This window comes from Rhinatrema bivittatum, chromosome 5 (genome assembly GCF_901001135.1).
Source record: "Rhinatrema bivittatum chromosome 5, aRhiBiv1.1, whole genome shotgun sequence".
Lineage (NCBI taxonomy): Eukaryota > Metazoa > Chordata > Amphibia > Gymnophiona > Rhinatrematidae > Rhinatrema > Rhinatrema bivittatum.
In genome coordinates this window covers 50,701,901-50,716,300 of record NC_042619.1, presented here as the reverse complement: position 1 = coordinate 50,716,300, position 14,400 = coordinate 50,701,901, and the positions used below count along the sequence as shown (strand labels likewise).

Genomic DNA, 14,400 nt, shown 5'->3' with positions numbered 1-14,400 from the left:
GCAGCTGGCAAGCCACGTCAGAAAGCTAAAGTCTATCGCCACATCTAACTGTCTTTTCCTTGGGCCTACGCTTAGTGCAGAGAAAATGTCATGCTCCGACCGCAGCGGGCTTAGCAAGTAAAAACAGCCTTCCTCTAACAGGAAACCGTCTGCAGTAAAAGCTTTTGCAACCCCCAGAACAGCTCATGACCTACTTGCCTTTCACACCTAGATAGTTCAGTACAACTGCCTCATGACCAGCTAATGACCTCCCCCCTCCCTGCCTGCAGGCTGACCGCTTGCACCTACTGCCCACTTGCGCCTACTTAGTAAAAGGTCAGCACAAACATTTATGGTGGAAAACATTGTAGCAGGAAAATATGTGACGTATGTATCATATGCAATGCTATGAGATCATTTTACAATAAAAGAGCAGGCTTCCCAGAAGCCGAGAGCACGCTTCACCATGAATATTGTCTGAGGTGTCTTCATTGCCGTTGCTACAGTTGAGTCTTGTATCGGAAGCACAGGTAGCGCCACGAGGATGGATGGATAGGAATGTGGGATAGGCATCCTTCAGATCTATTGAGCACAACCAGTCGTTGGGTTGAAGGAGTGGTAGAATGGATTTGAGGGATACTATTTTGAATTTCTCCTTGCTGAGACATTTGTTCAACTCGCAGAGATCCAGAATTGGACAAAGGCCACCGGATTTCTTGAGAATTAGGAAATATGGTGAATAGAAACCTTTGTCCCGGGCACCTGATGGGATAGTTTGGATTGCCAGTTGATGTCAGAGTGATAATATCTCTTCTCCGAGTTGGGAATGTGACATCCTTGCTGTCTGAACAGCGAGGTGAGGAAGGGAGGGTTTGGTTGTAAATTGGAGCTGATAGCCCTTCTGTACAATGTCTAGAACCCAGCAATCGGATGTTATTTCCTCCCACGCCGGAAAGTGAGATGTGATCCTTCCCGGGGGCGCTTGATGTAGTGGTGGTGGCAGTATCTCTAAAAATAATGGGCCGTTTTGTGGAGGTTGCCGGTTGTTGGCCTTGCGGTCGTTGGGTTCTCGGTTTGCCTCTCCTGTTCTGTGGTTGTTGTTGCTGCTGTGGACGTTGATACGGCTGGTATGTTGGAGGTCTATAAGGTTGATAAGACCTATAGGGTCGGCAGGAAAATTGCTGACGGCGAGAGGATGCGAAGTAGCGTCAAAAGCCCGAGTAAGTGGATGGAGTAGTTAGGGATTGTACTTCCATCACTTGATCTTTTAATTTGGTAACAGTGTCTTGAAAGTGGTCTCCAAATAAATTATCGCCAGTGCATGGCAGATTGGCTAGTTTATCGTGTAGGTCTTCCCTTATCGCGCTTGCTCGGAGCCACGCCATTCGCCGAGCTGCAGTGGCCACAGCAGAAGCCCTGGAAGAGGTTTCAAAGCCCTCATAAATAGTGCGAAGCAGATGCCTGATACCCTCTTCCATGTCTTGGAGTGGTTGCGGAACCAGGGCTGCAGTGGATGTGAGCATTCTTTTAGTTGCCTGTATACATTCATACAGGTATTGCACCATGTAAAATTGATGATGCTGTATGCGAGCGGACAGCATGGCATTCTGGTATGTTCTTTTTGCAAACTCGTCCAAATAACGATTATCACAACCAGGCAGGGTAGAGGCATGCAGTTTCGATTTTTTAGCATGCTGCATGGCAAACTCTACCACTATGGACGCGTGCGGTAACTGTGGCATAGAGTAATAAGGCGATTTACTCATCTTGAACTTTAAATCAGTTTTCCTGGAGACTGGTGGAAGTGAGAAAGGGGTCTCCTAGGATTTCTCAAGTACATTGTCCAGTACTTCATGAGGAGGTAGGGAGGTTGGCTCATTGGGAACATCGAAAATTTTTAATAAACCTAATGTTTCAGCTCTTGGATCAGGGAGTTTCTGAATATCCAAGTACAATATTGCTTCTATTTTGTCCAAGAATCTTGGATAGGACAAATCCTCAGGTAGTAAGTATGGTTCCTGTGATTCTTCTGGCAGGTCTGATGGATATCCGGTGGAGGAACTTGGCGAGGATTGAGGTGAATTCGGGTCCCAGGGTGAAAGAGGCCTGGGAGCTGCTGATGCAGGCAGGAGCGGCTGAGGTGACCTCATGGGTTCTGGTGATGGTTCTCTCGTGGGCTGTGGTGTTCAAGGAGAACTAGATGAAGTTGCATGAGGTAAAATGAATGTCATTTGAAGGGTTTCGAAGAAACCAGACAGTGCTTCGTACAACTGAGAGAATGCCTGTTGGGTCTGTGGCGGCATTTGCGGGTGAATCGGTCTCGGTGGTGGCACTGCTGACCCTAATATGTCAGAGTCCGGGGTTACAGATATCCCCCGTGACTTTTTTCCTCTTTGGTAAGGATTCTGGTAGATCACAGTCCAAGGGACGCGGTCTTGATGTCGATGACCTGTCAGAAAATCCTTGTGAGGATGCCGAGGAAGAGGAAGAGGTTACGTGCACCCACTCTTCTTCGGAACAAGAAGTGGCCCTCGGAGTCCGTTTACCGAATGATGAACCGGAGTGGTGCGAGAGATGGGGGCTAGTTAGCACTCTGGCTCTGTCACCAGTTTCATCCCTATGCCTTTTGTGGCCGGCATGTCGATGTCGGCTTTCAACAGGGGCAGTACTGTGCTTCGTCGGAAGGCTGGTCCCAGCCTCCAGTGACAGTCGCCTACGTTTTTGTTTTCTCAGTGCCATGCAACGTTGTTGATGGTGGCTGTTGAGAATGCGCTGGCGTTGACCCTCTGAGGTCGAATGCGTTGAATGCGCCGTGCTGTGCGCCAAATGCGCCCTCTTCTGTGTCGAGTGCGCCGACTTTGACATCGAGAGCATCATCTTCGGCGCCGAGTGTGTCGACTTCGGTGCCGATAGTGCTACCTTCGGCACTGGGTGCGTCGTCTTCTTCGTCGAATGCATCGGCATCAGCGAATCGGTTTTATGGTCCCCGCTGTGTGCCATATCTTTCGGGTGCGATTCCCGCCCCGTTTCTGATGATTTCCTATGGGCCTGCTTAGATCTGTGAGGGTCTCGGCTCTTCCGATTACCTGTGGATCCCACGTCATCTCCAGGCCTGGAGATTTTGGGATCCAGTGAGGACGCTCTTTTTTTTTTTTAATATTTATAACTTTATTGGCAAGAAATCAAGTACAATTAAAGATATATGAATACAGAACACTGTGTGTAAACACAAACTTTTGTAAATTTTTCTCCCCCTCCCATCCCACCCCTCCCCCCTCCCCCTGAATGTATACTCAGCTAGAGAACAAAAGTCACCCACATCACCTGTAGGTATGAAAAGCAATGAGAGATGATCAACAAAGGTCCCTTCTCGGCTACGTATACCCTGAGAGTTGCCGTATTCAAATTTGTCCTTGTGGGTAGTAGTGAGTTTTGTTATAAGTGTGAGCGAAGCATCAGATCCTTGAGCGGTAAAGTGGTAGTGATGGAAGTAGCTTCAGTTAAGTAAGCAGTCGATTAAGCCAATGGACATGGGGTGCCCATGTCTTCTGGAAACGTTGTAAGGTATGTTGTTTTGCTGCTATTAGTCGATTTAATGTACAGACATTATCCAGCCATAGCAGGACAGCAGCCAGGGTCGGACCCTGTCATGCCTTCCATTCCTTTGCTATTTCCAGCCGCGTCGCAATACAGGCCTGAACTACCAGTGAATGATGAGTGTGGTGTTGTACACTGTCTGGCACATTCAATAGGGCTGTATCCAATTGTAGTTGAATCGGGGTATGCAATACCTTGGATAAATGTTCCTCAATCTGTGTCCATAAGGGTTTTATGCAGTCTCCCAACCACCACATGTGAAGATAGGTTCCTATAGAGGCACACCCTCTCCAACATAGATTAGATGTGTTCTTTGAAATTTTGGCCAGGCGTTCCGGCATGAGATACCAGCGGTACAGCTGTTTGTATCCATTTTCCACTAAGGCCGAGGAGATGGAGGCTTTGCTCAGTTATCCAAAGAGAGCCTCCCAGTCTGATTCCGAATACTCTCTGGGTAAGTCCTTCTTCCAGGCTAATATATGTGTAGCATCATCTGAGAGTTTCACATTCAACAACTTATATACTTTAGCAATAAGACCTTTATACTGGTTTGGAACAGAACAATAGCCTTCAAACAATGATTTCCCCTTTGATAAGTGTTCCTTAACCTGAACACTGTGGCAAAAATGCCAGAGCTGTAGGTATGCCAGGTACTCTGTAGAAGGGATGGAATATTTATCTCTTAGCGATTCAAAGGGTAAGATTCCCTCTCCTCCCCATACATCTTCGAATTTGATAATCTTTTTAGTTTTCCACAGGGTGAAAGAGGATTGAGGTATTCCCGGCTGGAAAGTAGTGTTATAGAACAGGTGTGAAAGATAATAACATGGCTTGTCACCCACTAGTTTAAACCTCCAACGTTTCCATATATTTAGCGTATGCCTAGTGGTAGGTAACATGCGGCTCGTGGGTTGCCAAGACTTGGGATCCTGCCACGCAAGGGCAGCTAAAGGCATCGCTGGGATTTGGGATTGTTCTATTATCGCCCAGTGTTTAGGAGTGTCTGACTGATGCCAGATTATTAAGGGACGGAGCTGCGCTGCCACATAGTACCAGGTAAGATTTGGCACTCCAAGACCACCTTCCATCTTGGTTTGGTATAACACCCTACAAGCCACCCTAGGTGGCCTCCTTTTCCACAAAAAACCCAACAACTTTCTCTGCCATTGCTTTAATAACTCTGGCGGGATCGGAACTGGTAAGGATTGAAATAAATATAATAACCGGGGGAGGACATTCATTTTGGTTATAGCCACACGGCCCAACCATGATATTGGTAAACTACCCCATTTGTCCATATCTTGCATAATCTGCTTGATTAGAGGAACATAATTTAGTCTATATAGATCCTTAAGGTGAGGGGCAATATTAACCCCCAGGTATTTTATCTTTTGTTTAGCCCAACGGAACGGGTGTAAGGGTTGTGTTTCCTGAACTGTGGCTGGACTACATGTAATGTTAAGGATTTCAGATTTGTCCCAGTTCACTTTAAAACCAGAGACGTGACTGAAGCGCCTGATATCGTTCTCTATGGCCATAAGGGAATCATGCGGATTAATCAACGTGAACATAATATCATCTGCGAACAGCGTTATTTTAAAGGTCTGTTGGGCAAAAGCAAAACCTGTTATCGCTGGATTATCCCTAATGACGATTGCCAAGGGCTCAAGGAAAAGAGCAAACAACAATGGTGATAAGGGACATCCTTGCCTCGTGCCTCTACCAACTTGAAATTTGTCCGAGTAGCCCCCGTTAATTTTTAGACATGCCCTGGGATTAGTGTAAAGACAATTTATCCAAGTACAAAAATGAGGGCCGAACCCCATCTTCTGTAAGACCCTGAATAGAAATGGCCAGTGGACCATATCGAACGCTTTTTCCGCGTCGATGGATAGAAATATGGTCTCCTTCTGATTTTGGTGCGCCCACCACATCAAATCGATCAATTTGCGTAAGTTATCGCCAGCCAGGCACCCAGGCATAAAGCCTGCCTGATCTTGGTGTATCAACTCCGTTATGAAGCAATTCATTCGGGCAGCTATTATTTTCGCTAAAATTTTCAGGTCAAGATTTATTAATGATATGGGTCTATAGGAGCCGCAGGCGGTGGGGTCCCTTCCCGGTTTCAACAGAATGTTATCCCTGCTATATTGGAATTATGTGCCAAGGATCCCCCGCCTCGCAGGTAGTTATAGACTTTTTGGAGGTAGGCCACAATATAGGGAGCGAATTGCTTATAAAATTTAGCCGTAAGACCATCAGGTCCCGGGGATTTTCCACTCTTTAATGTCTTAATAGCATGGAGGATTTCAGCTGACGATATCTCTTCATCTAACCTTTCTTGTGCTTCCGACGATAAGTGGGGTATACATATCCCATCCAGATAAGATTCGATATCTAAAGTACTAATATTTACATCAGAAGCATATAACTTGCCATAAAATTCCAAGAATCGGCAACGAATATCGGTATTATTGGTGAGTATCTCCCCCTTATCATTTTTTATCTTAGCTATAGTATTCTGATAAGTGATTTGTTTAAGCTTACGGGCTAAAATACGGCCTGCCTTGTTTCCCCCTTCGAAATATGCCTGCTTGGCAATGTTCAGGGAGTGTGCTAGAGATTCCGCTCCCAGTCTAGCCAATTCCTCTCTAGTCTTTAATATCTGTTGCCATATTCTCGTAGCCCCCGTGGTTTGATGGTTACGAGTGAGCTGGGTCAGCTTCTGACATAATTCAAATGCTCTCTGAGTATCCCTTTTCTTAATGAATGAAGCCCTGGAAATTAATAAGCCCCTAACGTACGCCTTGAGCGAGTCCCAGACTACAGACGGGCTGACATCCCCAGTATCATTTAAACGAATATAATCCTGAATGTGGTGTATCAGGGATTTATTGAAATCATAGGATAACAGAGAGTCATTCAAGCGCCAAAATCTCGTGCCTTTTGCATATTGGGGAATACATATATCCAGCATGACCGCCGCATGATCCGACCAAGCTACTGGACTGATATCAGGTTTGGAGATATAGGAAAGTAAAGCCTTATCAACCAAAAAGTAATTTATTCTGGAATAAGTGGCATGGGTGGCTGAATAGAACGTGTAAGAGCGGGATTTAGGAAAATGCATTCTCCACACGTCAACTAGTTGGCAGTCACCCATCAATTTCTGTAGTTGTTTCCTGTGAGTTGTGGCTAGGGTCGCGCTGCCTCTAGAGGTATCCAGCACTGGGTTTCTAGCTACATTGAGATCTCCCCCCAGGATAAGGTTTCCTTTTCCATGTAACAAGATAAGGTTGTTTACTTCGGTAAAAAATTTCCCCTGATCTTGGTTTGGAGCATATAAATTTACTAAAATATATTCTGTTCCATCTATTGCTATCTGTAGCAGTAAGTAGCGACCCCTCGGGTCGGTAAGGCAAGAGTGATATTCAAACACCAAGTGCTGCGCAATCAGTATACAGACCCCTGTGTACTTGGTAGAGGTTTTGCTGGGAGTAAAGAATTGATGTGGGTATTGTGAGTTTTTTAGCAGAGTCTCATGTTTATGCTTTAAATGAGATTCTTGGATGAATGCTATATCCGCTTTGAGCAGGTTTAATTCTTTAAACAAATTATGTCATTTGTAAGGTGAATTTAATCCCTTAACATTAAGGTTTACCAGGCGAAATGTGGCCATTGCTACTAATCAGAAGATGTGATATTTCACCAACCTCCACCAAGATACGCCCATTAATGTACAGTTATCAGTCTTCCCACTTCCAACTCCTCCCCCTGACACACTTTGCCTCATAGGCAAACGATACCCACATATCACAGATAATTTAACATGACCGATTCCCTCACATAGAGCATGTATGGACATCACCCAGGTGAACAGTTGGTAACTCTCCCCTTCAGATAGGCTGGAAACAAAGCTGAGTCCCCCAAGATTCCCCTCCCCCCCCCTCCCTACCCCCCATTCTTAGCCTACTAATAGCTCCATGCAGGCCCATCTTAAACCCGTTCAAGGAGGAATTTAGCAATCAAGAGCTGTATGCTCCAGCAAGCCGCCAGATATATTAAGAATCTGAGTGGGCTAATACACATCTAGTCCTACAGAAAATGCCATTATTATAACTTTAGCAAAATTGGGAAACAACAAGATAACTTGCACATTAGATCCGGTCTGCAGGAATAGGTCCTTGGAGAAGCTGCTAATCTATTTGGGCGTATGTCTGGCTCTCAGGTGGCAGCTTCCGGAGGCATTCGGGAATCCAAATTTCTTTTCAAGCGGCTATTTCTGGTTCCAACCTTTTGCCATCTGGGGGGCTGGTGCTTAGCCGAAAACTTTGTGTGTCCCGCCGTTTGTGAACTTGTTGATGAAAATCCACGATCTTTAAGTTGAATGGTCGCCTCAGCTGCTGTTAAAATGCAAGAGGACTTGCCCTCCCAAGTATACTGTAGGCCAAACGGATGCAGCCATCTGTATTTGATATTCTCTCTTCTGAGGAATGCTGCGGCTTCTCTTAATTCTTGCCGGTTCAGTAAGGTAGCCTGAGAGAGATCCGCATATACAGATATTTCTTGCTCTTCCCAGGCCCATCTTGTTTGTTTCCTGGCAATGTTCACAATCTTTTCCTTCATGGCATAGTCGTGGTAACAAACAATAATATCACGTGTCTGGTTGGTGCCAGCTGCCCGGAGTGCTCTATGTGCACGATCTAATTTAATACAATCCTGGGTTACATCTTTATGTTCTGTTGTAGAATGTAGCAAAAATAAGCTGAAACGCTGTATAAGTACAGTGCAATCAGAATTTTCAGAATTTTCCGTAAAACCCCGGAACCTAAGATTTCCCCTGCGAGCCCTGTTTTCCAGGTCCGCTAATTTGGCTTTCATGACCGAGTTTTCTTCCTGCAGGTCAGCCAGTGCCTCATTTTGTTGCTTGGATGTCTCTTCTGGGAGTCCAACCTCATATCAATATCGTCCACCCTTCTGCCCACGGAGGAGAGCTCTTCCTGAAAATCACTTATTATCGCCGCAATTTCTTTTTTATATGATTTTAAGTCCTTCCGCAGCTCCCCAAACCACTCCCGAAATTCCTTTCTGGTCGGGACTTCATCAGCACTCAGGGGCGCCGCACCATCATCCACCACGCCGTCCATCGCGGCTGCGGCCTCGCCATCTTGCTCTCCTACCTCGTGGCCTTTCCCGAACGCATCTCCTTTACGGTATGAGAAGCACTGGAAATCAATCGATTTCTTTTTCGAGGTCATCCTGATCTTGTTATCGGTCTCTTGTGTCGGTTTAACAACTTTTTTGGCTCGCAGGGGTGCCCAAAAAAACAGTTTTTATTGGCTTGCAGAGGAGCTCCCTTTTCAGGCAGCCATTCAGCCCACTGACGTCACTTCCTCCAGTGAGGACGCTCGTTTAACTATTGGGGTCTGCTGTTTTGAAGGGCCCGGTGAAGAGTGCACTTCAGATGGAAGGGCATACGAACCTCCAATGCCGCTCTTAAGGCCTTTGATTTTTTGAGCGCATTGTCTCTGGGCCCTTGGTGACATGCGGCCACAATGCTCACATTCGCCTTGATTGTGGTCAAGTCCCAGGCAGCAGTAACATCTATCATGTCCATCAGTGATGGACATGATTTTCCCACAATGACAGGGTTTGAACCCCGATGGTCTCATCTGTTTTTAAACATTTTCTCTTCAAAATCAAAAGAAGCTGAGGAGAATGAAGCTCCGCGTGCATTCCCGCGTGCGGAAAAAACAGACTGAGGAGATTCTGTTTTCCTGCGCGGGAACACATGAGCAGCCGCAGAGAGCAAAGCTCTAACCTCTGCTTAGGAAGCTCTGCCTCCCGGGCCCTGAATGACAGTTCCCATGACAGCATGGCTAATTCAGCCCTGCTATAAACGGGAAAAAATAATTTAGAATTTTTAGTGATTGGCATATGTTCTTCAGTATTACACTATTCAGAGTCTGGTTTCTCAGGCTTTCCATTTTATTTTTGTTTGCCTGTTTCTGTTTCTAATTTGTAGGGTAAGGATCTGTCTGCGTTCTGCATGTGTGACTGAGGTGCAGTATGCCTACTGGCATGTAATTTTTCTGCTGGGCTTTGGAGCAGTAGGTGGTGTATTAGTGTTCTAGGGCATGGTATAATATTTGCATTGCTGCCGTGTCATAGATAAGGCTGCTGCTGCTTGAGTCCTGAGATAGTGCTGGTATTGTATAGTATGGCAAGGTTCTAGGTGTCTTTTTTTTTTTTTTGCAGGGGTTTGTGTTACTTCTCAAAGAGTTTGGCAGTGAAGGGTTTGCAATTACTGAGATGAGTGTGTGTGTGGAAGAGGAGGAGTACTTAAGTGCGTGTGAATGTATGTGAGTCTGGGGAGTGAATGAGAGGCATGAGAGTGTGTGTATGTGTATTTGTGACAATGAGTGTGTATATGTGAAAAAGAGTGTGAGAGTGAATATGCACATGTGTGAATGTAAGAAAGTTTGTGTGCATTTGCTCCAATGTTCCCTCTAAGGATTGGATTGCTTTGAGCATAAAGTTGACAGACTTTTGGCATCAAAGAAAGTAGTGTTCACACGGAAATGAAATCCCAAATTTTATGTTCACGAGTAAAAGTTTTTGCACACAGCAACCCAATCCTTAAAGGGAACATTGGCTGTTGGTGGAACCCAATCTGCCTGGCAGGGAAGAAAAGAAGAGGCTCAGTAACAACTGACGGAACTCAACTTACCGATGCCAAAAAATAAGCAAAGACCCCATGGGCCGCTGGCAGATCCCAACCTGCCCAATAGCAAAGAAAAGAAGAGACTCAGTGGCCACCGGCAAAACTCAACCTGCCAGCAGCTGAAGAATAAGCAAAGGCTCAGCGGGCCATCAGCAGAGCCCAACCTGACCAGTAGTAAAGAAAAGGCCCAGCAGCAGTCGAAGAACAAGCAAAGACCTCATGTGCCACCAGCAGCGCCCAACCTGCTGGCAGCCGAAAAAACACAAATGACCCATGGGCCTCCAGTGGAGCTCAATTATCCAGTGGCAGATAAACAATGAAGGTTCTGCCCAGCAGCAAAGTAGGAAAAGCCCCCCCCGGTGGCCAAAAAAGAGACTAGGCTAAACAGTGGCAGAAGAAAATTTGAGGCTACAGCTAATTGCTGAGCTTATCTGCCGATAGCCTGACAGCATGTTAGTGAGGTAGAGGGAGTGGGTATGCGTTTGAAGAGCATGTGTGAAAACATTTGTGTGTATGCATGAGCAAACGAGAGCATCTGTGTGTGTGAGCATGCGTGGAGAGTGAGAACCTGTGTTTGTGTGAGAACATCTGTGTACATGAGTGTGTGTGAGACAGAGAGGGAAAAGAAAGTTCCCCCTTCCTGCTACCACATCCTCCTCTCCCACTAATCTACAGAAATCCCAGGATGACTAGAAATCAAAAGTTCCCAGGTAAGGATTTATTCTTACTAGGTTTAATTATTGGGTACTATTTCATGTATCTGCTATTTGAAAATATTTTATTAATGTTTGGGAAAAATTTTATAATTCTTATATGAGATTTTAATTATTGGTTGTTACGCTATTCTTCAACTGTTCTGAAATATCTTTTTATTAGTATGGTTTTACTATTATGATTATTTCATCTTTCTTGATTTTATTGTTTTGAGAAATGGCATTTCTGTTTTTCCATTGTTGCACTGCATATAGTGAAGCTTGTTGTGGTTTTCAGTACAGTTTTTGTCTACATGTTTCTGTTTATACTGTATGTTCTCTTTATTCTGTATTTTATGAGGGTCTGTATTTGGTCTGCATGTGTAATTGAGGTAAAGTATCCTGCTAATGTGAAGTTTCTATTTTAAGATCTAAAGCAGGCTGGCTTTTTCCGTTTTCCTAATAGGAGCTGTATTGGTTTTTAGGACCTGGTGTCATATCTGCAGTGTTGCCTTTTCATAGTTAAGGCTTTTACTGTTTCAGTAAGAGCAGCTATTGATTTTTTCTTTGTATGGGAGGTATACTACTGTAATTGTTTACTTATGGTTTTCTGAAGGCAAAACCCACACTGAACATGCATTACCATAGACCTAATACCATATGCATGCCAAGTGTTTATTTTGCTTTTTTGTAGAGATTTCTGGATGACACCACAGTAGTGCATGTAAAAATAATATGCATGTTGTTGTGAAATTTTTATCTCAGAAAACTAAACTTTTCATATAAAATTGGTTATTGTAAATGCAAACTTTTTTATTGTGTTTGGTGAGGGCTGGGAAGGAGGGGAGGCACAAGGCTCTAAGGTTCACCTAGAGCACCTGATACTCTTGCACTAGGCCAGTAGAGAATTTGCCAGACACAGACCCCTATCATTCACCCATCCCCCACTTCTCCAGGGGCAAATGCTGGGAAAAATTAGGAGACAGGTGGTAGGGTTCCTGGAAGTGTGGCATGGTTGCCAGCTTCCTAGAAGTACTGAATTATCACAGACACTCTACTACTCCTCTGGGAACTCTGGCCCCTGCTTTACTCCTTCTGCAGCATTTCAAATCTATAGACTATAGACTATAAAGAGCCCCTACCCCCCTTGCCCCTCTTGATGATTTGATCTGTACCGTGCTGGGGGGGGGGGGGGGTGGAACCATCTCATCCCTCACCTCAGGCAGCAGATTCCCTTGAGCTGCCCCTGAACACAGAGGATCTCTCATGGCATAAGGATGGAAATGAAGCAGAGAGGTAAAATGTGGTAATTTTTCTGAATGTGAGTAACCTGCACAGAGCAGCAGTTCCAACTCTGAATAAGATGGCGAAGGGGTAACCTGCACAGAGTGGTAGTTACAACCTTGAACACCTTGCTGGGCTGACTGGATGGACTATTTGATCTTTATCTGCAATCATTTCTGTATGACCCCAAACGAAAACAGTTCACGCTGTTACTTTTTGTTGTGATTAGAACATAATTACTACATCTATCAATAGCAGAGGCAAGTACATTTCCATTTTTAAACTTATCCTTACAACTTTGTACCCCATTGTACTATAATTCATTTGCAACATGAAGGAAATGCAGCATTTTGTAGGGGGATCTGTTGAGAACTTAACACTAAAACACTTACTGAGTCAAAATATGATTTGGAAAGCATGCCAGCTGTTGTGTCATTTCAGGATTTTTATTCAGCAAACTGTTAAAAAAAAGCATAAATCAAAAATTAATTTAAAGATGTAAACATGTAAAAGTCGCTAAGTAAACTGAAGCCTTTAGTTTACTGCCCTGGGACTTCCAGCTATGGATGCTATTTCCTAGTTAAAAATAACTTTTTATATACCTAGTAACTGGACAAACGGACTATGAAGTTTATAATATGTTCATTCTGTAACCAATGTCAACCCTGAACAGGGACAGCAGTCACTATCTAATTCTGTCCAAACAACTATAGGAGGATATCATAATGCATTCCAAGCTTAACGTCGTCTTTTCACTGCAGGGATGGTAGCTGAGGCACCTGCAACGGATTGTATCTAGTACTGAGCACCAATGTGAGGCATAAAGCAGCATGTCCAGCGAATCACAAAAGGAATCCAACAAAACAAGAAACTGGCAGCTTTCCAAAGCAATGGCATCGTTTTTAAGTGCAGCTCATACACCGCTATAACCTGATACTTCCCAGAGGCCAGCTGTAAAGCAGAATAAGCCCCCTAATAGGAATGCGGAACCCCGCACGGCGCTCGGACCATCTTCACAGCCAGGAGGACGCACCTGTTGCCCCACCGGCTCCCCTTCCTCCCATCGCCCATGGATGAAATCATTTCCACCCGTAGCTGAAAGTAACTTCCCCACGTTATTTGTCAGCGCGGTCACATTTTTGCTGAGAGCCAAGGCGCCGAACCCCAAAGCCCTTTCCTTCGGCGCCGCTGAAGTTGCAGGTGGCGCAGCCTCCCCCCTCCCCTCGGAGCGGATGTCACAAGTGACCCCCGACGCTCCAGCACGTCACCGGGGACAGTGTTTCTCCAACCCAGCGGCTACCCACCTTCTCCTCGCCTCCTTGCCCTATCGGTAAATAACCGAAGTGGTAAGAAAGTCCGGGCGGCGCTGCCCTCACGTTCCCTCCTCCTATTCCTTTCACTTCGGCGCACCTCGGGTTGGGGGAGGGGAGGGTTACGCGCCACCGCCGGGGCTTCTCGCGCCTCTTCCCCCGCCCGCTCGCGCGCGCTCTCTCAGTCAGTGGCGGTTTCTCCGGGGTAACCTCCACGCCTTGGCTTGGTTGTCACGGGGAGCCCAGGCGGCGACTGCCAGGTAGATGAGGGTGACCGCAGAGCGTTAACCCACAAACTAGTCGGAGCAACGTAGCGGACAGGCGCTAAAAGAACAAGGGAGAGAGAGTGAAAATCCTGTTTATACCAGCATTTTCTAGCTCATTCAAACTTGACTCTATCGAAAGTGACCTCTTCCTTTTTGAATCCAGACCATTTTCAGTAGTAGGTGCCAGGCCCGCGCTCCACCCACTTTGGACCCAATGGGCGAATCTTAATGATCGCATAACTCGTTTTATATGTTTAATTTTTCCTGGGTTTTTTTTATTATTATTATTGCCTTTGATGCTGTGTGCTTTTTATTGTAATTAAATCTGTTGTATCATGCCTCCGGTGGGAAAGCATGCAAGAAATATAATGGTATGGTAAATAAATGGTCTGCAGGTGTGGACTGGCATATCAGGTGTTCAGGCTTGCCACCAGGACAGGTCAGGCCAGTTGCATAGCTGCTGTCGGTTGCAGTGGCACCAGGCTTGCGGAACTGCTGTGACCAACAATCACAGCAGCTCTTCTCATACCACAGCCTCCTCCAAGCCG

General features: G+C 45.5%; 1 protein-coding gene across 3 annotated transcripts in view; it reads right to left on the bottom strand.

Annotated features, from left to right (window-relative positions):
* The window catches only part of DEUP1 (deuterosome assembly protein 1), a 395,279-nt gene extending 381,270 nt beyond the window's left edge, over nucleotides 1–14,009 (bottom strand). For 2 of the 3 annotated variants that reach the window (XM_029602316.1, XM_029602317.1), the window contains exons 1-2: nucleotides 13,310–13,446; nucleotides 12,669–12,734 (exon numbers count right to left, since the gene is read on the bottom strand). In XM_029602316.1, the coding sequence (XP_029458176.1) occupies nucleotides 12,669–12,734; nucleotides 13,310–13,359 (116 nt within the window). In that variant the 5' untranslated portion in view covers nucleotides 13,360–13,446. Of the gene's footprint in view, nucleotides 1–12,668; nucleotides 12,735–13,309; nucleotides 13,447–13,580 lie in introns of those variants that run through there. The other variant, XM_029602319.1, reaches the window with a different exon arrangement.
* Nucleotides 14,010–14,400: the final 391 nt, after the last annotated feature.